The sequence below is a fragment of the Manis pentadactyla genome, chromosome 15, assembly GCF_030020395.1.
Source record: "Manis pentadactyla isolate mManPen7 chromosome 15, mManPen7.hap1, whole genome shotgun sequence".
Taxonomy (NCBI): domain Eukaryota; kingdom Metazoa; phylum Chordata; class Mammalia; order Pholidota; family Manidae; genus Manis; species Manis pentadactyla.
Genome location: NC_080033.1, coordinates 2,071,898 through 2,097,250, shown reverse-complemented (window position 1 = coordinate 2,097,250; position 25,353 = coordinate 2,071,898). Strand labels below are relative to the sequence as shown.

The following is a 25,353-nucleotide window of genomic DNA, read 5'->3' as shown; positions in this document are numbered from 1 at the left end:
GCTCTCCAGGCAAATTCGGGTCTTCCTCTTCCGAGTTCCCAGGCCATCTGAATAGTCGTCTGCGGCTCTGGAATGGGGGCGTGGCCAGGAAGGCTCCGGTGTGGATGGGGCGTGGCTGGGGAAAGCAGGATGATCGGTGGGGACGCGGCGAGGGAAGCTCCTGGGTGGGGAGCGGAGGCGCGGCGGAGGCCAGCTCGCGTGGACCTCTGGTGGGGTGGGTGCGTGTGGCTGTGTCCTGCGGAGGACTGTGGGAGTGGAAACCGCGGGTTACCTGGTCAGTTTCACAGTTGCCCGACTCTCAATCAGAGGCCCGATTAGCTCCCTCTTCCTGAATCCTAACTTTACACAGCAAGGTTGTTTTTCAGGCAGAATTTCAAAGTTTTATGGCAACTTTTCCAGAAATCACAGAGAAAAGAGACAGTGACTGGTGCTAATGAGCTAGGACCAGAGAAGGGGAGTGGGTACCAGGTCTGGGATGTTGGGTGATGCACAACAGGACGTATGACGCTAAAAACCTGCGGGAAGCGGGTGTTACAGGGTCATCCTTAGGGTCCCAAGAAGTGGGCAGCGCTCCCCACACTCCCAGTGTGTTGTCCTTTGGACAGGAAACGTCAACAGTAATAAAACGCGCATGACCTACCTACAGACGGGTAGCTCCAAAGTTAAAAGTGCCCACCTAGACCCCCTGGCTCCAGGCCGACCCCCCCACCCACCCTGCTCCCCATCCAGCAGAGATGTGGCAGCATTTGCTGGCTTGCAGCAGTGGTCCTCTGGGACCCTCGGTCTCCTCCTCGAGGGTCCTGCCCGGATTGGCTGGCACTGAGGGCAAAATGAGCCTTCTAGATTGTTATGGGAGATCGACTGGAGTCCCTTTGATTCCTGGCCTCCTCCCCAAAGCTGATTCTCATGGCTGGGGAAGTCTGCTGCCCTCTCAAAAGTTCAGTCTGTTGTTCCTTTTCCCTAAGACATGCACCCTCCCGCATTCCCTCCCCAAACACACTATATACACACACAGCCCCCCTCTCCCCAAGGTGTGGCTGGGCTCTCAGAGGTAGTGGAGGCGAGTGGGGGCACTGGAATGTGAGAAGTTGCAGGTTCAAAATGTGCCTCCTCCAGCTCTGAAACCCCAAACTCCTCCCCTACCTTCTCCAAGCCTCGAGAATTAGTGTCCTCCCAAGGGCCTGAGTGGAGAAATCAGGGAAGATGTGCCCCGGTTGTGCACGCATCCACCTGCTCCTCTCCCTCTCCCCAGGGCCCAACGCAGCTCCCTGAGGGTCAGGGGCCAGGGCTGAGATCTGTGACTCAGCCTCCTTCAAGGGTCCCCCAGGGAGGGCTGAGTTCTGAGGCCCTGGGGCCCAGGTTCACAGCGGTGGTGGTGGTAGGGTCCTCTAGAGAAAGAAGGTCTTAAGAGATGGAGCAAGGCTGGGTATCAAGGGAGAAAAACGGCAGACTCTCTAGAGAGCCGCTGGGGGCAGGTTCTCACGGGAAAGGCCTCCAGATGGAAATTTCCCCCGGGGTGTACACAGTAAGTAACTACCAGTGATGGGATGCAGTTGTGGGTAACTCGGAGGACTGGGGGAAGCTCCCCAGGGGCCGGGAGGAGGCTGTTGGTGGCGACAGAGGGCAGGGAGATCAATTCCCAGCGAAAGGGAGGCCGAGTCCCAGGGGAGGAGGCCGGGTCTCTGGAGGACAAAGGAGGCGCGGGTCCCGAGCAGGGGCGGCCGTCTCCGGCGGGAGGCCGGGTCTCTGGGGAGGGCCTAGAAGCCCCGGATGTGGCAGTACGCCTCCAGGCTCGCGAAGAGGATGTAGAGGAACCAGAGGCCGAGGAAGAGCGCCGTGGTGGCGAGCTTGGGGCCGCGCGGGCCGCCCAGCTCGCCGCCGATGTGCGGCCGGCGCCGGTACAGCAGCACCGCGATGCCCACGAAGGCGAAGACGGTGAAGAGCGTGACGGAGAAGGCCAGCGTGCCGGTGCGCACCTCGAAGGGGCGGCCCTGCACCGCCCAGTACACGGCGGCCACCGACCAGGCCACGCCCAGGCCCAGGAACACGTTCACGGCGTTGGAGCCCGTCACGTTGCCGATGGACGCGTCCGCGCACTGGTCCTGCAGCGCCGCCACCTTGCTGGCGAACGTGTCTGCGTGGGCAGAGACGGGCGGTCACCCACAGGCGACGGCATTCACCTGCGCCTGTCGCCCGTTTTCCACTCCCCCCGATGCCCCACCATTCGCTTCTGCGGGGCTGCGCAGACAGAACGGCCTGGGGCCCCTGACCCCACCCAAGAGGCAAAGTCGGTCAGTGCCAGACCTGCGGCCTGCCTCCTGTGGGACTTGGATGCATTCAGTGGGATCCACTACCTGCTTTGGCACTCGCTGCCTCTTTCGTGGAGACCTGCTGTCTGCTCTCTGTGGGACCTATTGCCTATATTCTATAGGATCCGCTGCCTGCTTTCTAGGGAACCCACTGCTTTTCTACGGAGCTCTGCCTACTTTCTGCGGGACTCACTGCCCGACTTCTGTGTCACCCAGTCTCTGCATTCTATGGAGCCTGCTGCCTACTCACTATGGGACTCACTCTCGGCTTCCCATGACCCCCAACTGCTGGACAGAATAAGTGTCAGGTTCCACCTACATGCAACCCCTTTTCTGTCAGTTCCCCACTTGGTTCACTCATGCAAGTGGCTTGGTTTCTACAGCCTCCACCCATTTCTGAACATCTGAACATTCACAGTGGTTGCTTCCTACGGGACCCACCACCTGCCTTCTAGGCCTGCAGCCCCACTACCTGACTGGTGAACTTCTGGTGTGGAAAACAGCGGTGTCAGGCTCCCCACACCTGGTAAGGATTTCAGTCTTGGCCACCCGGTTTCTAAGGGACAGTCCCTCGGGTTTGTTTGGGAAGAGGGGACCACAGCCACTGTTTTTCAATGGGACATGTACTCTAGTCTCTGAAGCCCCATGATCTGATTTCCATGGCACCCCCACCCCCACCCCTTCTTTGACATCTGGCTTCTACTCTGCCCCTCATCCTAGTTAAACAGAGTCACTGGCCTGGTGTCTGTCATGCCCACCAACATAGTTCTATGGAATCTTCCATCTGGTTTCTTGGTGTGTGTGTGTGGGGGGGGGTAATTAACATTTCTATGGACCCACTGAATGGTTTCTATTAAGTCCCCACTGTAGTTCTATGGAACCCCCTCTCCCAACACCCATCTCTTCAATGCCCTGCCACCTTACTATGGAATCCATCATCTGATGTCTACTGTTCCCCATCATCTTAGTTCTATGGGACATTACGCCTGGTTGCTTCTGGGGAGGATTCAATTCACATATTGAATATGGGACCCCAGCCTGGTTTCTTTTAAGCTCCACCGCTGTATTTCTGTGGCATCTTCCACACGGGTCTACATGACTCCACCCCTTCATTTCCGCAGGGCCAGTCTCTTAGGCTCCACTGTCTGGCTTCTCTGAGAACCTACTCGGACAAGCAGTCTCCTGGGGGGGTTACCGGGGATGGAGGTGCCCAGGGCCACGAAGACTACGGCGTTGACGGAGTCCTTGAGGCCAACAGTGCAGCCAAAGTGGGAGGCAAGGTCCCCGATGAGGGCAGTGAGCAGGCCGATGACCAGGATGCAGACACCAAAGCAGGCCCAGCCGTGGCAGTACTCGGTTGGGGGTACGCAGGCGAACAGCACCTTCCAGAACACCGTCAGGAAGTGCATGACGTAGTCAAAGCAGGACGGCAGCCGCTCCTCCCGGGACCCGTCCTCCTCCTCCTCCTCGTCCCCTGTGGGCACACGACCCCCCCAGCTGGGGCACACACCCATGCCTTCTTCCTTGCCTACAGGGTTCTCTTTTCACTCAACTTCCAGATAGTGAGTCCAGTAAAATGAATTGATTTCCCAGAATCCCTTGCAGCTGGAAGAATGTATGGGCCCAGGTAAAAATATTCACTTTCCCAGAATCCCTTAAAGCTAGAGGAAGCCATGTGCCCAGCCAAAAATATCAGCTTCCCAGGATCCCTTGCTATTAGAGGTGGCCATATCCCAAGCTAAAATCACTCCTTTCCCAGAAGCTTTTACAGTTACCAACAGTCATTTCCCAGCCAGAAATACTGACTTCTTCTGATTTTCTGCAGCTAACAATAGAAAGGTGATTGTTTTCTCAGAATCCTTTGCAGATAGAGACAGCCAAATACCCACCTAACATTAGTGATTTTTCCAGAATCCCTTGAAGCTAGCAACAGTCCTGTCCTCAGCTAAAAACTCACTTTCCCGGAATCCCTTGCACCAGTGGTAATGTGACCCAGTCTGGCAATGAGACATAAATATTAGAGGGTTTCTGGAAAGTGCTAACTTTCCTGATACTGTGTTATGGATGTTTTCTGAGCTTTGTAAAGGATGTCTCAGTCAACCTTAGAGTTGTTTGTGTCGCCTATTTTGTGACCAAATTTGACCTGTTTTTAACCTGTAGTGACATGTATAAATGGAATGCACAGATGAAATGTTTTGTCTGCCTCGCCCTAAACTGATAAGCACAAAGCAATAAATGACATGCAGTGAATACATTTGAGTGTGCCAAGCATTAAATCTGGAAAGGCGTTGATAAGAGACACTGTAACCCCTGACCAGTCACTCAGAGCAAGTCAGGGAATAAAAGTCTGGCCATGAAATCACGGAGCCACGTCCCCTGTTTCAACCTAAGGGTCCCTTGTAATGTCAGGGAGAAGAGGACACCTGATGGCAGAGAGAGACTGATGGGCTTGGGGATTCAGGATGTATATCCTTTTCCCACTTTTCTGGCTCACTTTAGCCACTTGGCTTGTTAAGAAAAAAAAAATCAATGTTTTAATTTGTAAATGCTTACTTAACTCAGTGGTCTGTGAGTTTCTTGGTTCTACATGCTATATCTCAAAGAATGAGATTTTGTTGTGACTCTAGGTAACATGGGATTAGAAACTAAAACTGGAAACTTGAACATAACAGGCATGCTGCTCCTTTCTGGTTCCCTGCTTCCTCTTTCTTCCTGCCTGGAATATGGACTTGATACCAGGAGCTGCAGCAGCAATCTTGCAACCATGAAGGCAAAAGCTGAGAATGGGAAAAAGAAATAAAAGGGCCTCGGTGTTTAATGATACTACGGGGCTGCTGCTAACTCTATACTGCCTCTTACAGATTTTTTTGTTCTGTAAGAAAAATAAAACTCTACTGTGCCTAAGCCAGTTGTGGTCAAGTTTTCTGTTGTCTGCTGCTGAACACATCCCTGGCTGACATAGTGAGACATGGCCGAGGTCCAAGAGGGAAGGGGCTGCTATCACTGCATCTCTTGGGGCTTCTCCCTGCCTTGTTTCAAATCCTGCATTGGCTGCCTGTACTCCTGGGCTTGGCATTCCAGAATGGACAGGCACAGGCCTATGCCTACTTCTCCAGTGTTTCCCATCTAGAGGGAGCCTCACTATTGCATCTGTGGTTTTGGTGTCAAGCCCTTGCCACCTCCCTGGCATCAAGCCCTTGATCCTCTGTGTGATCCAGAACCAGTATCCTAACCACTCTGAGCCTCTGACGCCAATTTAAGAAGTGGGAGTAAAAACTGGACCTGCCTCAAGAGAGGGCTGTGCTGGCCACATGAGTCAGGCCATGTCAAATGCTGTGTGCCTGGTCCATCTCCAGTGTGACAGCTACTGTTGAGGGCCCCTGCCGGTGTCTGGGGGATTCAAAGATGCTCCAGGTCCAACCTGGCTTCCAGTCGAGGAAGGCAGGTAAAGGAAACACAAAAACGCCTCTGAGTGCAAGCTGGACATGATTCATCCCCTAAGGGAGCGAGAGCTGCGCTTTTCCAGCCATGCCCTAAACAGCCATGCGCTCACAGGGCCAGTCAACAGTGCGAAAGGATCAAGCACTGGGTGGGCACCGCTACCTAAATAGGCTTAGGCAGTAAATGGACTTTGAGGCCGCCGGGTGCTCCACACATTGTCATGATTGCCTGTTGTCTTTACTGCCACGGTTTACTCTCCCTCCAACCCACTCTTTCCTCTGCTCTGGTCACCTGCTTTGCACCCCCCACCTGACAGCCGGTGGGCCTCTGCGGCCACCACCGCGGGTCTCAGGATAAAGCTCAAGCTTCTCCCTGCACCCCGGAGGCCCGAGTGTCCGCCTCCTGCCGGCCTGGCAGCCTTCACGCACTCCGGCCCCACCTCCTCTTCCTTCTCAAGAAATCTCGAACGCCACCATCTGCCTTCCTTCAAAATGCTCCTGGCCCCCCATGCACCAAATAACACCCCAGCTCCCTACTGTGGCCCACAAAGACTTGCATGGTCCAGACCCTGCTTGCTCCAGCCCCACCCAGTGCCTCTTTTTCACACACAAAACTGGTCACCTTCCCTCAACATACTTCCAGACTTTGCACTCAGTTTTCTCTCTGCCTGGAACATTCTTGTCCTCTCTCCTCCTGGCTAACTCTTATTCCAACTTGAAGACCCAGCTCAGAAGCCTCCTCCTCCAGGAAGCCCTCCCTACCCTTTGGGCTGGGTCAGACACCCTACTGGGGCTCCCACAGCTCCCTGGGGTCCTCTGTCCCAGCCCTGCCCACTCTGGGTTGTCACTCTCTTGTGGCAGGTCTATCTCCCCCACTAGACTGTGAGGACAGGGCCCAAGCTGCCATTGTTCTCTTTGTCCCCGGAAATGTCCTGCATAGAAATGGTCCAGAGGATCCCTCAGAAAGAAATGTCAAAAGAATATGACTTCGGAGGGAGACGCTACCCTGTTTTTCTTAGGCCTCCAATCTTGTCTCTTTGGGCCTGCTGCCCTGTATTTTTCCATCCCCAAAGGACGGAAGACTGGTTGATCTCACAACCAGTTTCTTTCCAACTGCAACGCCTTGTGTTTTCAGTTCCCGCCAGCTATGCCTCCCTGCAGGAAACGCGATGTTGTGTAAGGGACAGAAGCCCTGAGTTCCATGTTGGCCCTTTCTGGATTCCCTGTGGGACTTCAGGGCATTTCCTTCTCTCTCTCTGGGCCTCAGTTTCCCCCAATCTGGACCACAAATGGCCCATGTTAGTCTCTCCAATGGTCTGTGAATCCGTGTCACCGTGTCTCTGACCACAGGGGGGCAGTATGGACCTGTCTAAGGCCTAAGGAGGATGGGAACCCACAGGTGGGAAACAGCTGGGTGCCGTGGTGACCGTCTCCATGGCAACAGAGGAGCCTGGGCTCTGTCTGGGGAGGCCATGCCACTTAACATGCTCCCACCCTCCAAAGGCCCGACACCAGGAGAAAGCCCGCGGGGTCCCCCCTCCCTGCACCTCTTCCCCCCTGCCCTTGTCTCTGTCTCCCTTTCTCACTGCGTCTGCGAGCCACCTGCCTCTCTCTCTGACCCTCTGCATGTCACTCACTCCATTCTCTATGTCGCTTGCACTCTCTCTGCACCTCTGTCTTTCTCCATGATTCCCCGGGTGTGTCTCCTGTTTGTCATTGTTCCCCATCTTTTCCTTGGTCTGTGTCTCTCTGCTTCTTTCTCTTTCTCTTTGTGTCTGTCTCTCCGTGTTTTGTTTTGTTTTCTTCCCTATTTCCTGTTGCTCTCTGTCCTCTCCTTGTCCCTCTTTCCTTCTTTCCATTCACTTTTCTCTCTTTCTCCATGTCTCTTTTTGCCTCCCCATCTCTGTCTCTCCATCCTCTCTCTCCTCTCTCTCTCCCTTTCTCCTCCCTCCCCACTTACCTGCGCTCACCGTAATTGCTTCTAAAAACTGTTCCCTCCATGAATGGGTCCCAATCACCAAAGCCAAGTTGGTTTTCTTGATGAGTTTATCCACCGTGTTCTGGGGATGAAAGGTGGGGGAGAGGTCACTGCCCACGATCATCTCAGGGCACCCTGAAGCCTCACGAGAGGAACTGGGCCTCGGGGCCCACACCCCAGGGGTCCTCAATCTTCCACACCCCAGTTCCAATAGCCAGGGGGGGAAAAATGGGAGGCATGTGCTGTCCATGGTGCTGAGGGGCCTGGAGGATGGCCTCGGACCCTTGGCATCCCCTTCCTTGCAACCCTTGTAGTGAACCCCCCTCCTGGGCTCTCCCTAAGGAAACGACTCAGGCAAGACCCCAGGAAGACGAGACCCCAGAAAGTCACCTTAAAGTCATATGACTCCTCAATGATGACCTCCAGCCGGCAGTTTTCCCCGAGAACCGGCTTGCCCATCTCTGCTATCCTCCGAGCCTCCTCCTCCTCAGCTGTCAGCTTCCTGTCTCCATCCCCTGCAGCATGAAGGATGCGAGTTAGACTCTCAGGAGGCCTACGTAATTGGGCCTGTGATGCCTTCATTACCTGTTCCCATAGATAAAGAAACTCTGTTGTCCTCTGGGAAGCCTCTTTGGTGACATCCCCCTAGCCTGCCCCAGCCTCCCATCTGACCACCATTATGCCCTCAATCTGAGACCCAGCTCAGCTGGTGAGCTCTGGGGTTCATACAGTGGGGGCTGTGTGACTTTGGGCAATGCCTTAGCCTCTCTGAGCCTGTGTTCATATCAGTAAAATGGGTAGAATAACAATCCCTACCTCACAGGGAGGCTGTGAAAAAGCTAAAGGAGTTAATTCATGTGAAGTGCTCAGCACAGTGCCTTGCACACAACGAATAGCCAAGAACATTATTATCTTTATTATTATCACCAACATCGTTATCATTATCACCATCCTCACCATCCTCATGGGGGGAGGCCTGGGCTCTACATCCAAGCTCTGAAAACACCCTTGAGTATGTTTGAGGAGGTGAGGAAAGAGGGGGATACACCATTTTAGTACAAATCTTGGCCCTGAGCTCATTTATCTCCCCAAAGTGTGTTGACACTTTGCTGCAAGCCTAGCACCAATCCAACCCCAACTCTCAGAAGAGAGCCGCCTTCCAACCAGGAACACTCAGAAGACTCTGCCCAAGCAAGAAATGACTTTTACTGAGTTAAGCTATGGGGATCTGGGCTATTTGTTACAGAAGCTTCTATTATTTACCCTGACTAGTCCAATCTCTAGTCTAACCCTGATCCTAACTTCCAACTCTGATTCTGATCTCAACTCCAAAACTACTCTGTCACTATTTCCAAGCCACTGCCCCTGGCCCCAACTCCCACCCCAATCTCTGACCTGACGTTCTAACCACAAATCCCCCAAACTCACCTTACCTTTGACTTAAATCCGACCCCATTTCTAATCTGATCTCACCACAAACCCAGCAAGCAACCTCCAGCTTAATGCTAACCTTGAGCCAGTCTGAGTCCTGATTCCAAATCCTAATCCCACCCCAGTCCTAATCAACCCCAAACCTGATTCTCTCTGACCCCACCACAAACCCAGAATGGAGTCTATGGCTTAACCATTCTTCCAACCCTAACTATAAACAAAACATGGTCTTGGCCTCTGAATCCCTCCCTGTAACCTGAAACTCAATGGACCCCACCAACCCTAAGGCTAGCTCCAACCCTCACCCAGCCCAAATCTACCTTTATCTCTACCTCTAACCTGCCTCAAACCGGACCTGGAGGGGTGACTGAGAACACGACCTCCCCTGAGATCTCCCTCCAGCATCTCCCCTCCGGACAAAGCCCGGCGGGTCACCCCACTCACCTTGATTGAGAAGCAGAGCTGGGGAGAGACAGAGACAAAGAGAAAGTGAGATCACATCCCTGGGAACTCAGAGCCATGGGCTTGAAGGCAGAGCCCATGACTGGGTCTCTCAGGGTCTCCCTCCCTGGGATTCGTAGCTCTCCCAGAGCCCCCGCGTCGGTCCTCACCTGAAATGCCTCGCTTCAGCCACTGAGGCTGGCCCAGCTCGATGAAGAAATTATCCTTTTTCTCATATTCCTCGTCATCCACTATCTTCACCTGAAGAGTTTTCCTGAAAGGGAGGCGGACCCCAGCTTAAGGCTCCCTCCTCGAAACCACTAACTTGCCCATTAGCCACCCAGCCCCTTGAGCACCCACTCCATCCCAGGTGCTGCATCCTCATTAATCCTTACAACCACTATCAGAGGGAGGCTCTCTAATCATCTCCATTTGACAGAAACAAGCCCAGACACAGCTGAGAAAGCTGAAGTTTATTAGAGAGCAACCTGAGGAATCCTGCTAAAATCTTAGTTAGATCGGGTCCTTCCTCTGCTCAAAATATTCACATGGCTCCTATCTCTTTGGGAATAATAGCCTAGGTCCTCAGAATGGCCCACAATCTGGCCCTTGTTCCCTTTCTGGCCTCCCACCCCTCTCCCCTTTGCTCACTCCAGCTATACTGGCCTCCCCACTGTTCCTGGAACCAGGCCTGCTCATGCCTCAGGGCCTTTGCACTGGCTGTTCCTTCCACTTAGAACACTCTTCCCCTAGCTTACTCCTTCTGTTCCTCCACTTCTCTTTTCACACTTCCCTTTCTTCTCAGTGAGGCCCACTCCCATCACCTTCATGAATAACGAAATCCACCCCAGCATGCCTGTCCCCCTTACCCTGCTCTATGTCTTCTCTGTTCTATATCACCTTCTAACACACCATCTAATGTGTTCGCATATCATTTACCATTTGCCTCCTCTAATTGTAAGTCCCACCAGGTCAGTGGTCTTTGTTCATTTATGTTCTCTGCTGTACTCCCAGCACCCAGAACAATGCCTGGATTAGAGTAGCCCTCCATAAACATTCGCTAACTTGAATCCTTCAGCCCAGGAGACCTTCCCCGGTTTTCTGCCCTCTGTCCTGACCCCATTTGGAGGGTTAACTGAGAACTAAGTGATTTTCTCAGCATCCCCATGCTAAGGAACCAGAGGGTGGCAGGGGATGCACCGCCAGAAGTTATCTGTCCCTCTGGCACACACCTAACCCCCTTGATCACTAAGACCAGCGACCCCAGCAAGTCCACAGCTCTGCCATTAGCAGCATTTTCTGTAGGAATATGTAGCTGTAGGAACCACAAGACCTGGCCCCAGAACCCCGAAGCACAAACACCCAGCCTACACAGTCAGCCAGCAGAGGAAGCACAGCCAGTCACACCGCCCACACCCACACACCATCACACCCCACCGCCATTCTCTATGCGGTGGCAAAATCTCAGGGACCAGATGCCTCTCAGCGCAACACCCCCACCACAGCCGTGACACCGCCAGCCTGCAGACCCCCGCTGTGGTACCATGCACTCACTCCTTTCTTTTACCTTGTTCTTTCTGACTTTTAGTGTCTGTTCACTCCTTGCAATGTTCTCTTTCTGCCTTTTGGTCTCATTCTTCTTCTGTCTCTCTGGCCATGTCATCCTTTCTGTGTGTCTGTCTCTGTCTCTGACCCTCCTGTTCCAGTCTCTCTCCATTTCCCCGCCTTTCTTTATCTGTGTCCTTCTCTCCCCGCCTTGGTCTCTCAGTGTCCACAGAATGGAACAGCCAGAGCCAACACAATCCATCTGAAAGGGTCTCAGTCATACCGTCACTCCACGGACCCGTCTCTACATCCACATGCACAGGACACAGCAACACCCACGCAAAGACGGACACACACAGGACGGTCATGTGAGGGCACGTGCCCACCTCCACCCTCATCCCCTCCCAGTCTCAGAATATTTTAAACTTCCCGTGGGCGGAAAGAAATGGCGCCCCCACCTCAGGATTGGGCAGGGAGCTGTCCGCGGTGCTGAAACACCGCGCGGCGAGGAGTGCGATCGCCTGAGACACCCCTCACAGGCCCTGACACACGCAGACAGCTGCTGACACGGTGACATGCTGACAAGGCGATGTACACACAGCTCCGACGCTCATCCCCTCACAGACAGGCCGTGCTCCACGCATAAGTAGTGACTGACACACGGTGACAGGCGGGCCAACTGGCACCCTGACAGGCACGCCCTGAGGGGACCCAGGAGGAGGAGAAACCCAACCCATAGGGAACAGCCAGAGGGACTTGAGCCAGACAAGGGCAGGACTTCCTGAGGTCAAGGGAAGCCTCTTCCTCCCCAGCTGGACGTCTGTCACCTCGTGCCTGCCCTCCTGTTTCCTGGGGAGTCCAGCCTCTCTCCTGCCCTGCCCCCCGATCTCAGACCCTGTCTCTTTCTCACCCCGTCTCTCGTCCTCTCTCAGTGACCCACTCTTCTCTCACTAGCATCGGGAGGAGGATTCCTTCCCCGAGTCCCACTGTGTTTCTCTCAGTGCTGAGCATGTCTCTCTTTCTATGTCCCCTCCGTCTCGCCTCCTCTGGTCCCCCTGATCTCAGCCTCTCAGTCTCTCCCTCTCTCGGAGTATCAGTCTCTGTTTCCTTCTCCTTTTGTACCTGTCTCTTAAGTTTCTATCTTTCTCTCTCTCTCATGTTCTCTGCCTCTCTTTTCCGTGTTTCTCTGTTACTATCTCTGCCTCTCTCTCTTTTTCTCTAGGCCTCCCTGTCTCTGGGTGCCTGTTTGTCCCCCCCACCTCCTGCATTCTCTCCCCGCCATCCCCTCTCTGGGCGTCTCTCCTCCATCTCTGTGTTGATCCTGCCCGGGGCCACCCCTCCAGCCGGGCTGCTTCCAAGCACCTCTAATTAGCGCCTGCCAGTCAGAAGACGGATGTGTTTCCCTAAACGCTAATTAGCCTCCTGTTCTCTGTCTCCTGAAGCCACAGCTGGAAGCTTGGGCGGGGGCGGGGGCGAGGGACAGAGGGTGTCCCAGCCTGGGGAAGCCGTGTGGGGGAGGAGAGGGCCTGTGGGGTCGCAGCAGCAGGAGGGAAGTGGGTTAGACTACAGGAAGGACCAGAACAAGCAGAAAGACCACTCTCCCTATCCCCCGTGCCTCTGGTGTGAGAGACGGGGACTGGGATAGTGCCCTCAGTCCCCAGCCCAAGCACTCAACCCAAGCCAGACAGAGAGAAGGAAAGATATGGAAGAGCCCTGTCCGAACCATAACCAGGTTAGATAGCTAGATACTGGGGACAGAGATGTAGAGACCAAAACAGAGACCCAGAGGGAGACTAGCAGGAAGTGCGACCCAGAGACGCGATGGGAGAGATGGAGAGACAGGGGGAGCGGAGGCCGAGCACAGTGGCTGGGAGGGGAGAAGGAGGGGGGCGCCTGGGGGGAGGAGTGTGGGCGGCGGAGGCTGGAGACAGACGGGCGCGCGGGGGCGACAGGAAGCGGGCCAGGGGGCCGCGCCGGCCGCATCCCAGGCAGGCGGTGGAGGACGTGAGGCTGCAAGCGCACATGGGGGAGACTGAGGAGACTGGCGCCGTGTAAGGCGCTGGTCGTGTGACTGGGCGTGAGGACAGCCCTGACTGTTTTAGCGCGCTTGTCCGGGCTGTGTGTTTGCGCCGGCGTGCGTGTTGGTTGTCACTGTGTGTCTACATGCCTGTATGTTCACATGTATGCCTGAGTTTTTGGTCCACCTCCCCAGACCCCTCACCCCACTTTCCCAAGCCCCAGCCCTCCACTTTCCCCGGTGTCACCCCAGGACCTGCCCCCAAATTCCTACTCAGTCTTTTCCCAAAGCCTCGCCCACATTCCCCTACGGTGTGCCATTTCCCTAGGTCTTCCTCCTACCCACAAGCTCCACCCCTTTTCGCAGACCCCGCCCAACAACGTAGGCCCCGCCCTCTACCGCAGTTCTGGTCAATTTCCATGTGTCCCTACCCCCATCTGTAGCCTTAAGCCCTGCCCCTTCCCCATTCTTCAGACTCGCACCCCATTTCCACAGAGACCGTCTCACCTCGACAGGACCCTCCCCTCCTCCCCCCGGGCTCCTCTCCTCAGGCTACACTCTCTCCACCCTCTGCCAATTACTACCTTCACCCTCCCCTCCCAGGCCTTTATCTGGTCCCCTCTCTTCTCCTCCGGGCCCTTCCTCTCCCGGTGCCGCCCTCCTCTCCCCAGACCGGCCTTGCTCCAGGCCCCTTCCACGCCCGTCCCCCCATCACCTTTAGTCTCCTCCCTACTCTTCCCTGCTCCTCCCCCTCTCGAGGCCTGGCCCACCTCCCAGTCCTCCATTTCACAGGCAAGGTCCCACCCAAGCCCCGCCCACCAACTGAGCACGCCCCACGGATTCCAGCGCCCCGCCCACGTCCACCGCCCGTGTCAAGCTACAATCCGGGTAGCGCCTCCCAGGCCTGGGACCCGCCCTTCCCGCCGGTCCAGCCGCGTCTCCCCTGCGGCGGTCAGCGCTCACGTGGTCTCGTCGTCGCCAAACTCCAGCTCGCCGCAGGCGTCCTCGTAGTGCACGCCGCCGCCGCGCGCCGTGCCGTCCACCGTGCGGTAGGGGAGGTGCACGGTGCCGCGCGCGCCCGAGCTGCGCACGACGCGCACGTCCACGGTGCCCATGCACTCGCTCACGTGCAGCAGGCGGTCCTGGAAGGAGAAGATGCCCGCGTGGTCGTCGTCCAGGATGGTGACGGTGGCCAGCAGCGGTGCCACCAGCCGCCCCTTGGGCCGCCCGCCGCCATCGGGCTCGAACATGCCCTGTGCATCGCCCACACGTAGGTTCAGCAGCCGCACGAAGAAGTGCTCGTCCTCCTCGAAGATGTCGTCGTCGATGATGCCGATGCGCAGCTCCTTCTGCGTCTCGCCCGGCTTGAACACCAGCGTGCCCTCGCTACGGCACAGGAGGAGGGAAAGAGAGGGTTGAAGGTCGGTCAACGGCTGTGGAGTGGCGGGGGGAGAGGGGATCAGGGCCGGCTTCCTGGAGGAGGCAGCGCCATGGTAGGCCTCACAAGGTGGGCAGGTATTAAACAAGTAATACTGAAAGTGAATCAGGGTGGGCTTCTGGAAGGGAGGGGACGCAGAAGGGGAACAAGATAGCTGGTGCCTCCAGCGAACCCATGTGGAATAGGAGAGCCAGCATAAAACAGACAACAGTGAAGGTGACATAAGGCAGGCTTCCTTGGGGAGGCTTTAGTGGGCAGGAGTGCTCCAGGCAGAGGGAACAGCACATGCAAAGTCCCAGACTGGAGAGGAGCATGCATTTCAGACCTTAATGTGCACACAAAGCCCCTGGGGGATTCTGTTAAAATAGCAGATTATGGTTCATTAGCTCTGGATTTCAAGACTGTATTTCTAACTCTGTTCCATGGGATGTGGATGGTCCTGGTACATGGACCACACTTATAGCAGGAATGCAGGGCCCAAACTGACCTTGTCATGCTTCTGATAAACACCCTTCTTTGCTCCCAGGTACTCACAAGGGAAAGTCCACACGCCTAAAATCTGCATCATTCATTCATTCAACAAACACTCCCTGAGCACCAACTCTGTGCTCTGTGCCCAGCAGTGCTGAGAATACAGCAGCAAATGGGCCCTGTCTTCACAGGGCTCACAGCTCCAAGGAACAGCCATACCACAGCGACAGTTATGCATTTGATTACTTAATTACAGTCCATTCATTCAACAAATAATTTATTGAATACCTGCTGTGTACCACGCACTGTTCTTACTGTTGGAAATAGCAAAACCATATCACAGAAAAATCCCTGCCCTTGTGGAACTTCTGTTCTAGTGCAGGAGATGAATAATAAACAGATAATATAATGTCAGGTGGTGATGGTGCTGTGGAGAAAAATAGAGGAAAAAGAGGAGAGGGTGCTGTGTTAAGGTGTCAGGGAAAGCTTTCCTGAGGACGGGACAATTGAGCAGAGACCTAAAGGAGGGAGCCACGTGGAGGGTATCTGGAGAAGAGTATTCCTGGTAAAGGGAACAGCCAGTGCAAATGTCCTGAGGCAAGAATAGGTTGATGTGTTTGTGGAACAGTGAGGAGGCCAGTGTCGTTGGAGCAGAGGGAGCAAGGGAGAGAGCATGGGAGATGATGTCACAGAGGGAACAAGGGCAGGTGTCCAGGGCCCTGGTGGGCCACAGTGAAACAGGAACCATGGGAAACCAATGAGCAGAGGATGGACGTGAGGTGGCTTAGGTTTAAAAGAGCATCAGTTATGTGAGTCTCTGAAGCACACACCCCCAAGATGCTCTATAACGGGGCAGGTGTGAGAATGAGGCAGTGATATTAGATAAGTCAGGGTGAAACTTTGAAGGGACAGAGTGAGTGGGCTCCTCCTGGCACAGCTGTAGACATCAAAATGGCTCTGGATGTTAGTACGTCTCGAGAATCTATGATTTCCCTTCCCAATCCCTCCCTCCATGGAGCTTGGCACCATTTCTGAAACAGGTGTGACTGATAAGTGTTCACTATCATTATTATGATTACTTTTATAAGAAAGGGGTCCTGGGCTCCAGTTCTCCGAGAGAAGTTCCTCTGTGGGAGGGACAGAGGGACCCCAAGGTTCTGGCAAAGAGGCAGACCAGAGACAGGACTTGACGTGGAGGGATAAGGGGCATCCTGTTGCTGTAGCCCTCAGGGTGGGAAACGCTGTCCATGGTGGTAAGTCACCCAGAGGGGTGGGCTGACCTGTTCCAGGCCAGGCTTGGCCGCCATGCTGTGTGTGATCTCCGGCAGTTAACATTCTGCAGCCCCCTGAGCTTTGCCCCTACAGCTCCCTCATCTGTAAAATGGAGCTAATAACAGTGTCTACTTCATGACACGTTAGGAAGATTGAGTTAATACAGGGGAAGCACTTGATAGAAGTTAGCTAGTGACAGTTGTATATTATTAGCATCTTAAAATCCTCATGTTATGGAATGTTAGATATGTAAACTTAAGGGGCAGAAGAATGTGAAGATTTTAGCACCATCTTTATCAAATGATTCAGCTGGACAAGTGGGGGGTCATGCACCTTCTGGTATGAATGTACCAAGAAGGGCACAACATCACTTCCATGGAGTCCTGCTAATGGTGCATCACCTGAATCTAATCATGTGGAAACTAGACAGACCAAATGGAGCACTGTTGTAGTAACTGGCCTATCATCAAAAGCTTTGGGGTCACGGAAGTCATGGGAAGGCTGAGGGATTGCCTCAGACTGAAGAAGGCTAAAGAGACATGACAACCAAATATAAGGCGTGGCTCTGGATTGGAGGGAAATGAGGAAGGGAGAGAGAACTTAGCCATAAAGGAGGACGCGCTGCAGGGACACGTGGGGATATGCAAACATGCGCCGTGCATTGGGTAACAATACTGATTCAGCATTACATTTCCCAAGCATGATGACTGCACTGTGATTATGTAGGAGAATGCCATTATTCTTAGCAGATGCACACTTGAGTATTTATGGGTGAGTGGTCATGCTGTCTGCTACTCACTCTCATGCTGTGCCACAATTATTAATCGTACTATATGTTAAATAGGGCAAGTGCAAACAGGACAAAGGATGAAGAATTGATGAATCTGAGTGAAGATTTGCCAAATTGTTTTTGCAGCCCTCTGTAGGTACGAAATTTTTCGAGATGAAAAGTTGGGGAGGAAAAGAACAAGGGGGTTTTTAGAAACCAGGTATCAGAATCACAGAAGGCTAGATTTACAGGGCTCGTGTTCTAACACAATAAAGAAGATCTGAGAAAATGAAAATCCTAGGTCTGTCAAATCAGAGACTGCTTGGGGTATGAATTAGAATACCAAAATGTGGGAATCCTGGCATCTTAGAACTGTAGGCCCTTAGTATATTACGATTATAGGGGCTTATATTTCAGAATCTTGGAACAGTTGTGCTGTTTGGGGTGGGGGCCTCAGAAATCATGTTTAATTTGGAGAGACAGGTCCACAGGACACCCTAGCCCATTTGATACCTGTGGGCAAATTAGAAAAAGGCTTCCCTTCTTCAAGACAGTTTATTTCCATGAATCAGGAAATTGTCATAATAGACATCCAGATCTACAATGTCCACCATGTGACTAGAGCTTCCTTAGATGTGGTGCTCTTATGCAGTGCACAACCTCAACAACTGTATATGACAACCCTGCCTGTCCAGACTGAGGCAGGAACTGTCCAAGGAACAGGGCACAGGGTAAAGCTTCAGGGCTTTGATGGGGCCAATACAGACCAGGGGTGTGGGTAAGAACACAATGGTGAAGAAATTGAATGACGGCAAGTCCCAAGATGGTGAATGCCTTTTGCTCAATCAAAGGAGGTGGGACGGCGGGAACAGGATGGGAGGACAATGTCATGGGTGGCTGAAGGGATCCCATGCTACAGGATGACAGAACAAAGATCCATGAATGGTGGTGCCCTACTCAGGAGAAGGTGGGGGTGGGGCAGACAAAGGGTCCTGGACTGACTGACCTGGAGGGAAAGACCTTCAAATGTCCAAAGCAGCGGAAAGACAGGAAGATGTGATGGGGCGGAGAGGGGGCCTGGGCTACTGAGGCACAGTGATGGAACTGAAGCTCTGTGGACCAGAGCCCTCAGCTCCAGCAAGAGAAGAGTTAAAGGGATGAGCGACTGACTGCTGTGTGATGGCAGAACCAAAGATCTGTGAACAGTTCAGCCCCAGCTTTACCCCAGGCCGACTACTTAGGTGGAGCCCGTGAAAAGCTCAGCCACCAACTCTGAGCTTTGTCATAGCTCTTACCACCCCTTGACATACACAGTGTATTCTTCCTAATGGCCTGTCTTTCCCATGAGAATGTCACCTCCATTTGGGCAGGGACTTTGTGTATCTTATTCACTGCTGGTTTCCATTGCCCAGATCCATTTCTGGCACATAGTAGAAACGTGATAAATGTTATTACTATAGGAAACTCTGGGAGACTTGCACAGTGGTTAGCAAAGTATACTGTACAGCTATAATTCTTGAAAGAGTGTGGTATGGACAGAAGAACTACAATAGATAAAGAACACTGTGGGCCACATGAGGACAGAGAAGTTATCTTATTTACTGTTCCATGTTGAACCCCCCCTACCATCCCCCCACCAAAAGCATCTGGCACATAGTAGGTGCTCAGTAGGAATTGCTGAGGGAGGGTCACAGGTCTGCACAAAGTACTGCAGAGGGACTGGAATAGGGGCCACCGTAGAGTGCCGAGGGTGGTTGGTGTGTGGTGGGACCGAAGACCTGGGTACCATCTCTCTCTTTTCATCCCACTTAACTTTCCCGTGTGGCACTTACCATCACCTGACACTTCATATGCATAACAGCTTAAAACTATGGCAATTTGAGGGCAGGGACCTTAGCTGTCTGGTTCACCAGGTGTACCCCTTGCATATAATAGGTGCGCGGTAAACATTCTTACTGTATAATGATATGTGCCTGTCGGGGTTCTTGCTCCACCAGGTAATAATGCATATAATGGAGCTATGACAATTAACACAAGGACCCACAGATAGATAATGAACATGGGAGGGGCAGCCTGTGGACAGTCTGTCCAGCAGTGTGCGCCAGATGCCTAGAACAATGTCTGGTACAAAGTGGGCTCCCGAGAGCGAGAGACGGAGTGCGTGAATGAATGCTGCAGGTCTGCCCACAGCCAGGTAAAGATGAGCGGGCCCAAGGCGGCCAGAAGACTCCGCTGCGGGATGGTGGAGCCTGCGCCCTGCGAACGGCCAACCCTCCGTGCCGGGCCACCCCAGGCGGGCCCTACCTGTACTCGTAGTCGGAGCCGGCCTTGGCGGAGCCGTCCTCCGTGCGGTAGTCCACGTAGAACGTGCTGTTGCCCTCGCCGCCTTGGCAGGTGACGGAGAGCAGCACGGAGCCGCAGTTCTCCAGGCAGTGGTAGAGGCTGGGCTCGAAGAAGATGCGGCTGGCGCCGTCGTCCTCGTCGTCGCCGGGGCCGTCGGCCGGGGCCGCCCTGCGCGAGGCGTCCACCGCGTGTCGCCGCAGCACGTTGCCCGCGCCGGTCATCAGCCGTGTGGCCTGGATGCGGTAGAAGGCGCGGCTCTTCTGCTGGTGCAGCAGCGCGTAGTAGTTGGCGATGCCCACCAGCTGCTCCAGGTCCTTGTCCGGGTGCTTCTGCTTGAGGTCCTTGAGGATCTGGATGACCTCGCGGCGGCTGGCGTCCAGCTCGCGGGCCTCGGCGGGGCCCGGGCCCAGGCCGGCCATTTCGCCCGGCACCTCGGCGCCCACAAACGTGCCGTCCAGCTCGATGCTCTTTGGGGGGTCGCCCTCCGCGCCGATGATGATGCCGCTGCGCGGGTCCGTGCGGTAGCGCTTGTACACGTACTTGTAGAAGAGCAGCCGCTTGTCGGCCATCCAGGCGAACACCACGCACACCGGGAAGAAGACGAGGGTGAGCAGCGCCTCCCACACCTGCGGGCGGCCGCGCTGGTCAGGGCCAGGCCCGCCGCGTCAACAGGGGGCGCGCTCGCCCCGCCCCGCCAGCCGGCCCGTCTCCGTCCGCCTCCGCCCCTCTCGGTTTCGCCCTTCGGTTGGGTCATCCCTGCCTTTCCATCTCTCTTTCTCTACCTCCTCCCCGTCTCTCTGTCTCTGTTCGTCTCTGCTTCTCCCCATTTCTGCCTCCTTCTCCCCATTCCGCCTCTGGCTTGTCTTCTTCCCCTGTATCCCATTTCTCCCTGTCTCCTTTCCCCCGTCTCTCTGTCTCTCGTCTCTGTTCGTCTCAGCCTCTGCCCGTCTCTCTATCTAGGTCGCTGCCTTCTCTATTTGCCTCATTCCATGTCAATTGGTTTCTTCTCTCTCTTTTTGGTCGCCTCTATCTCCCTGTCTCCACGACCTTTTATATCTTTTGTAGACACCCATCTCCTTGTGAGATTCTCCACAGCCCTTACCCCCCACCATGTCTGTCTGTCTTCTGTCTGTCTCCTGGTCTCCTCTTTCGTCCATCCATCCACCTTTCACACGTGAGAACCACGCCCAGCTGCCCAAATGCCAGGCCTCCAGACATCCTCAGCCGCCACTAAGCAACAGAGGGGTCCCCACTCTGCGGTGCCAGCCCCTGTCAAAGGGCAGAGCCTGTGTCTCTTCCTGCCTCTCTTTCCCTCTGTTCTTTTTTCTCCCCGCTCCCATTTCCCCTCTTCACCAAATCCTACCCATTGTCCAGGGTCCGCTCTCTCCTCCCCTCCTCCCCAAACTCCCTCCATTCCCCACCACCAGTGAATACAGGCTTGCCACAATCTCCTTCCTTAGAATTTGTTTGGCCCTTAGGGACAGGACCGTCACTCTAAAGGAGGCCCAAGTTTGGCTCTTCTCGTAGCTTCATGAAATGAGTTCCCCTCTTTACATGCTCCCTCGCCACAGAGACAAGCCAATGCTAAGTTCAGATCCTAGATCTAGAGGAGGGCTGCCTGGCCCAGCCCCTTGTCTGTAAAATGGGGACATCCCCAAGAATGAATGAGCTTATGCATCCTAGCACTTTGCATTGCTGGTTTGATACATAGGAAATACTCAAAACGTGAAATTAACATCACCATTACTGTTAGCAGTAGTGCCATCATCTTGGGCTTATTGAGGTCTGGACTCAGTTTGCCCATGGCCTGGCTCAGGCCTGGGCACATACAGGAAATATCCAACACTTGACAGTTTGCCTTGAAAACATTCACGTAAAGAGTAAAAGTTACCTTTTTCATTAAAGGCAAGGAAGAACAGATTCGAGAGTATTTACAATCAGATGGCCCAGAGGTATCTTTGCAATGAGTGAGGTAGGGAAAATACCAGGTTTTAAGGTCCAATGGCCACATTCCCTTGTTGCTGTGTTTTCTGAGGGCTCAGAGAGAAGACAGGACTGGGAAATAGTAAAAGCAGGCCAAGCCACCAGGCAGGTTGTGAAATGAAGCTGAATTTTCCACACAAACTAAAACAAACTCTTGCCTTGTGTTCTGGCCACTATGTATATTGAAAGGGATTCTCTCTCAATCAGAAGACAATCTCAAATTCATAAGATTTGCTTTCCTCCCTGCAGGTAAATAAATGGTGATTCTAGTAAATTCACGTCTTCCTTCCAGGGTACCCACTGCCAACGGGCACATGGCCTTGACCACTCTAGAAGGCAGTGAGTGATCTTCAGGCCTCAGCGGCCAGGTATGCCCCCAAGAGGCAGTATCACAAATCTAGGGGTGTTTATGGATTGCCACCATAACTGGGAAGGGGGTTATGGTCCCACCTTGGTGACATACAGAGACTCACAGGAGAGTCCCACGCAAGGCAGAATCGTCCCATATCCTGCCTGATTTCAATACCTTCCTTTGGACATTCACATACATGAAAACCATTCTTATAATAATTGAAGTCTAGAACTCAACTGTTTTGTGTATATATGAAGTATTTTCCTGTATGGGTGAATATACACTGAACACGATCATGTTTAATCTCGTGGCTACCTGCTCCTCTGCTCAACTCCTTGAATGGGAGGGTCTCTGATCTTTTTCTGTCTCTTAACCCAAACTTCACCATAAGTAGGTGCCAGCATCAGACTTCCTGGTCATGACTTTTAAGGTAGTCACGCCGAAGCATTTACACGTGCAAGTGCAGATGTTTGAATAGTGATTACTTTCCTTTATATCATGGTTTGGGCATTATACTGACTTGGGAAGCCGACAGCATTGGCAAGTTCCTTAGTGGGAAGAACAGCTCGCACCTGCTCTGTTCCAGGATGGCTGTTCTAGGCCTTTTCACATATAGCAACTTACTTGATCCTCACGCAGCCCTATGATGGCACCTGGGATGAGAGGTGGGGAAACTGAGGCACAGATCCAGTAAGGAACTTGCCCAAGGCCATACATCTAGGAAGCAGTAGAGGTGGGATTTGAAACCAGGCCTCTGGCTCCACGGTCCACATATCAAACTCAAGAGGCTAAAAGACCTCTCTCCTATTATTTAAGAATTCCACATCAGTGAGTAATGGGGATCCACCAAAATATGTTAGAAAAAGGGAGCATTGGGTATGAAGGTCAAGAACTAATGGCCTAGTCCCACCCCTTCCATGGTTCATATGTGAAAACTGAGGCCCAGAGAGGGTACAGGCTTCACCTGAGGTCACACAGCACTCCTGGAGAAAATCCAGAGCCGGACTGATCTCACTGCCCCAGGTCACCGCATCTGGGAAGAACTGGCATCCTCTTTAGCACATGCCAGTCTTTTGGTTATTTCATGAGAATTTCCCATAATTCCAGCCTCCATGTTACTCCCGAAGGGATCTTCCGTGGCTGCTTCCCTGCCCAGAGCTGGGGTGATGTACACCCTCTGTTCCCTTTGTCTGAGTCAGCTCCTTCTCAGGGGGACACCTCTCCTCCACCCCCATTGCTGCCCCACCTCTTCCCCATGGTGTCTAAAATGCCTTTCACAGTTTTGGTGTAAATCCTCATTAAAGACCATTTTAGAAACCTAAGCCAGGATACCATCTTTTTAATAGCGCCTGAGAAGTGGGTGCTGCGTTATTCTGTACTTTTTGTCGTGGCAGCCTGGGAACTGCGTTTCAGTCCTGAGGCAGAGGCAGTGGCGGCCTCTCCCCCTCTCACATCCCCGTCCGCTGGTGCCACCGTCTCCCTCTTTGTTCGCCATGGTTTGTGATCCCTCAGCTCTGCCTCTCTATCATCTGCAAAGGATTTTTATACCTCTGACTTCAGATCCTTCCTGGAAAGAAATTGTAACTATCAAAACCTGACAGATACGCATAAATAGATTATACACGTGTGTGACGGAATCCTGGGAAGCCTCAAATAAATTATGCATGTGTACGAACGAATTAAGCCAGGCCCATAAATAAATTATATAAATGTACGTGGTAGTTGTGGGGCTGTGGGAAATAAATTAGGCAAATGTTTTAAAGGAAGGCGAAGCCATGTGCAGGTTAAGACACTGGACAAATAGGAGGCAAATGATTATGTGAGTGTGGGTGTAAATTATGCCACTGTGGGTTTAAATTTTGTTTCACTGTTGGAATAAATTAGGCAAAGTGGTCTTTGCAGTGGACTGGGCTTGTACCTACTTTGGTTGGATGTGAATATAAGTTACAGTGAAATGGCATAAACTGTCCTAACATCAGAAATCAATTAGGAATAATGAATGAATTATGCAAACCATGATTGCGTATCTAGCAAATAGAGATCTAGATTATGCAGAGATGAGCATGTATTTATGCAAGTCCATGGGTAAATTATGCAAATTGCACCAAATTACCCAAATCAGTGAGCACTGTCAGAAAACACAAGGCTGGATTATGCAACTGTAGCATGAATTATACAGATGGGGGATGTCTTATTGCAAAAGCAGGAATAAATTATGTAAAAGGCAGGGTGCATAGGAAAACATGTAGACATATCTGGCAAATACCTGGCTAGACTGAACTGCAGGATGCATCACACAGATCACAGGGACTGTGTTGGTGCATATGGCACCCTTGTGAGAGCTAATGGGCCCTGTCTTGATAGGTAAATTGCAAAATGGCACTCCCCCTGTGGGCAGGTGAGCCCTTTCTAGGACCTGCAGAGCCATCCAGAAATGGCTCAGGAGCATCCTCTGGCCTCCAGCCCCAACTTGCCCCCTCCAGCCCAGTACCCCAGAGCAATGCGTGACCTGCACCACCACACCTGGTAGCCCTCTCAGATGTGAGCATGCATTTCTGCAAATACACGAATCGATTCTGCAAGCCCAGGGAACCACCCCTCTGGATTTTGCAGACATACATGCACCCAGGTGTCCCTGGGACCTTGCTCACCTGGACCACACCCGGGGAAAAGACAGCAAGAATGAGATAAAGCCATACATAGGCAAAGATACTCCAAGAGGCAGTGACGAAGAAGACTCTTAGGTGCTTGATCTTGCGGCTCTCACCAGCTGGGATGACGTAGATGCACACGGCGATGACCACAAACATGTTGAAGGCAGCGCTGCCCACGATGGTGCCCGGGCCCAGCTCGCCCGCCTGGAAGTTGTGGCCGCAGACCTCGATGACAGACAGCAGGATCTCAGGCGCCGAGGAGCCCAGGGCCATGAGCGTGAGGTTGGACACGGTCTCATTCCAGATGCGGACGGTGCCCACACTGGTCTCGCCATTGGCCTTGGTGATGGTGATCTCCTTCTCCTTCGACGTGATGACCTCAATGGATGCCATGAAGCGGTCGGCGATGATGGACACGCCCAGGAACATGTAGACCATGGCCACGAAGTACACCACGGCGCGGGCTGCCTTGTCACCCAGTGAGGGGTCGTCGGGCTCCCAGACGGGCAGCAGGACCCCCGGCTGACAGCGATTGGAGCCCTGGCAGCCCCCTGTGCTGGTATCACTGTCATTGGTCGGGGGAGGTGGCAGGGAGGGGGTCGGAGTGGCTGCCCCCGAGCACGGGGGAGCCCCCAGGAGGAGCACAAATCCCACCAAGGCCAGGGGAGCCATGGAGGGTGGTGGGGTCCTGTGGGGGTGGGGAGGAGGAAGTCTGGGTGAGGGGAGCAGTCCCCTCTCTGTCAACGGGAGTCAAGGCTTGTTGGGGGTGGGGAAGAAGCCAAGGACTAAGAGAGGGAGGATGCACACTGAGGGAGGCACAGAGAGACAGGGACACAGAGAGGCAGAGACCAGGAGAGAATGACACACAGAGAGAAAAACAGAAGGGCCCTCATGCTGGTGGGGGTGTCAG

The 25,353-nt window shown here is 53.5% G+C and overlaps 1 protein-coding gene and 1 long non-coding RNA gene across 3 annotated transcripts in view; one reads left to right on the top strand and one right to left on the bottom strand.

Moving 5' to 3' along the window:
• Positions 1-714: 714 nt before the first annotated feature.
• Positions 715-25,353, bottom strand: part of SLC8A2 (solute carrier family 8 member A2) — a 28,713-nt gene continuing 4,074 nt past the window's right edge. Inside the window, exons 2-10 of one of the 2 annotated variants that reach the window (XM_036885633.2) lie at positions 24,441-25,131; positions 19,416-20,095; positions 14,125-14,547; positions 9,770-9,873; positions 9,603-9,620; positions 8,118-8,242; positions 7,710-7,809; positions 3,505-3,783; positions 715-2,134 (exon numbers count right to left, since the gene is read on the bottom strand). In XM_036885633.2, the coding sequence (XP_036741528.2) occupies positions 1,758-2,134; positions 3,505-3,783; positions 7,710-7,809; positions 8,118-8,242; positions 9,603-9,620; positions 9,770-9,873; positions 14,125-14,547; positions 19,416-20,095; positions 24,441-25,115 (2,781 nt within the window). In that variant the 5' untranslated portion in view covers positions 25,116-25,131 and the 3' untranslated portion in view covers positions 715-1,757. The remainder of the gene's footprint in view (positions 2,135-3,504; positions 3,784-7,709; positions 7,810-8,117; positions 8,243-9,602; positions 9,621-9,769; positions 9,874-14,124; positions 14,548-19,415; positions 20,096-24,440; positions 25,132-25,353) is intronic. The other variant, XM_036885634.2, reaches the window with a different exon arrangement.
• Positions 2,144-3,533, top strand: LOC130680944 (uncharacterized). The gene is made up of 3 exons (XR_008994003.1): positions 2,144-2,291; positions 2,693-2,835; positions 3,431-3,533. It is a non-coding gene; the product is annotated as an uncharacterized LOC130680944 (long non-coding RNA).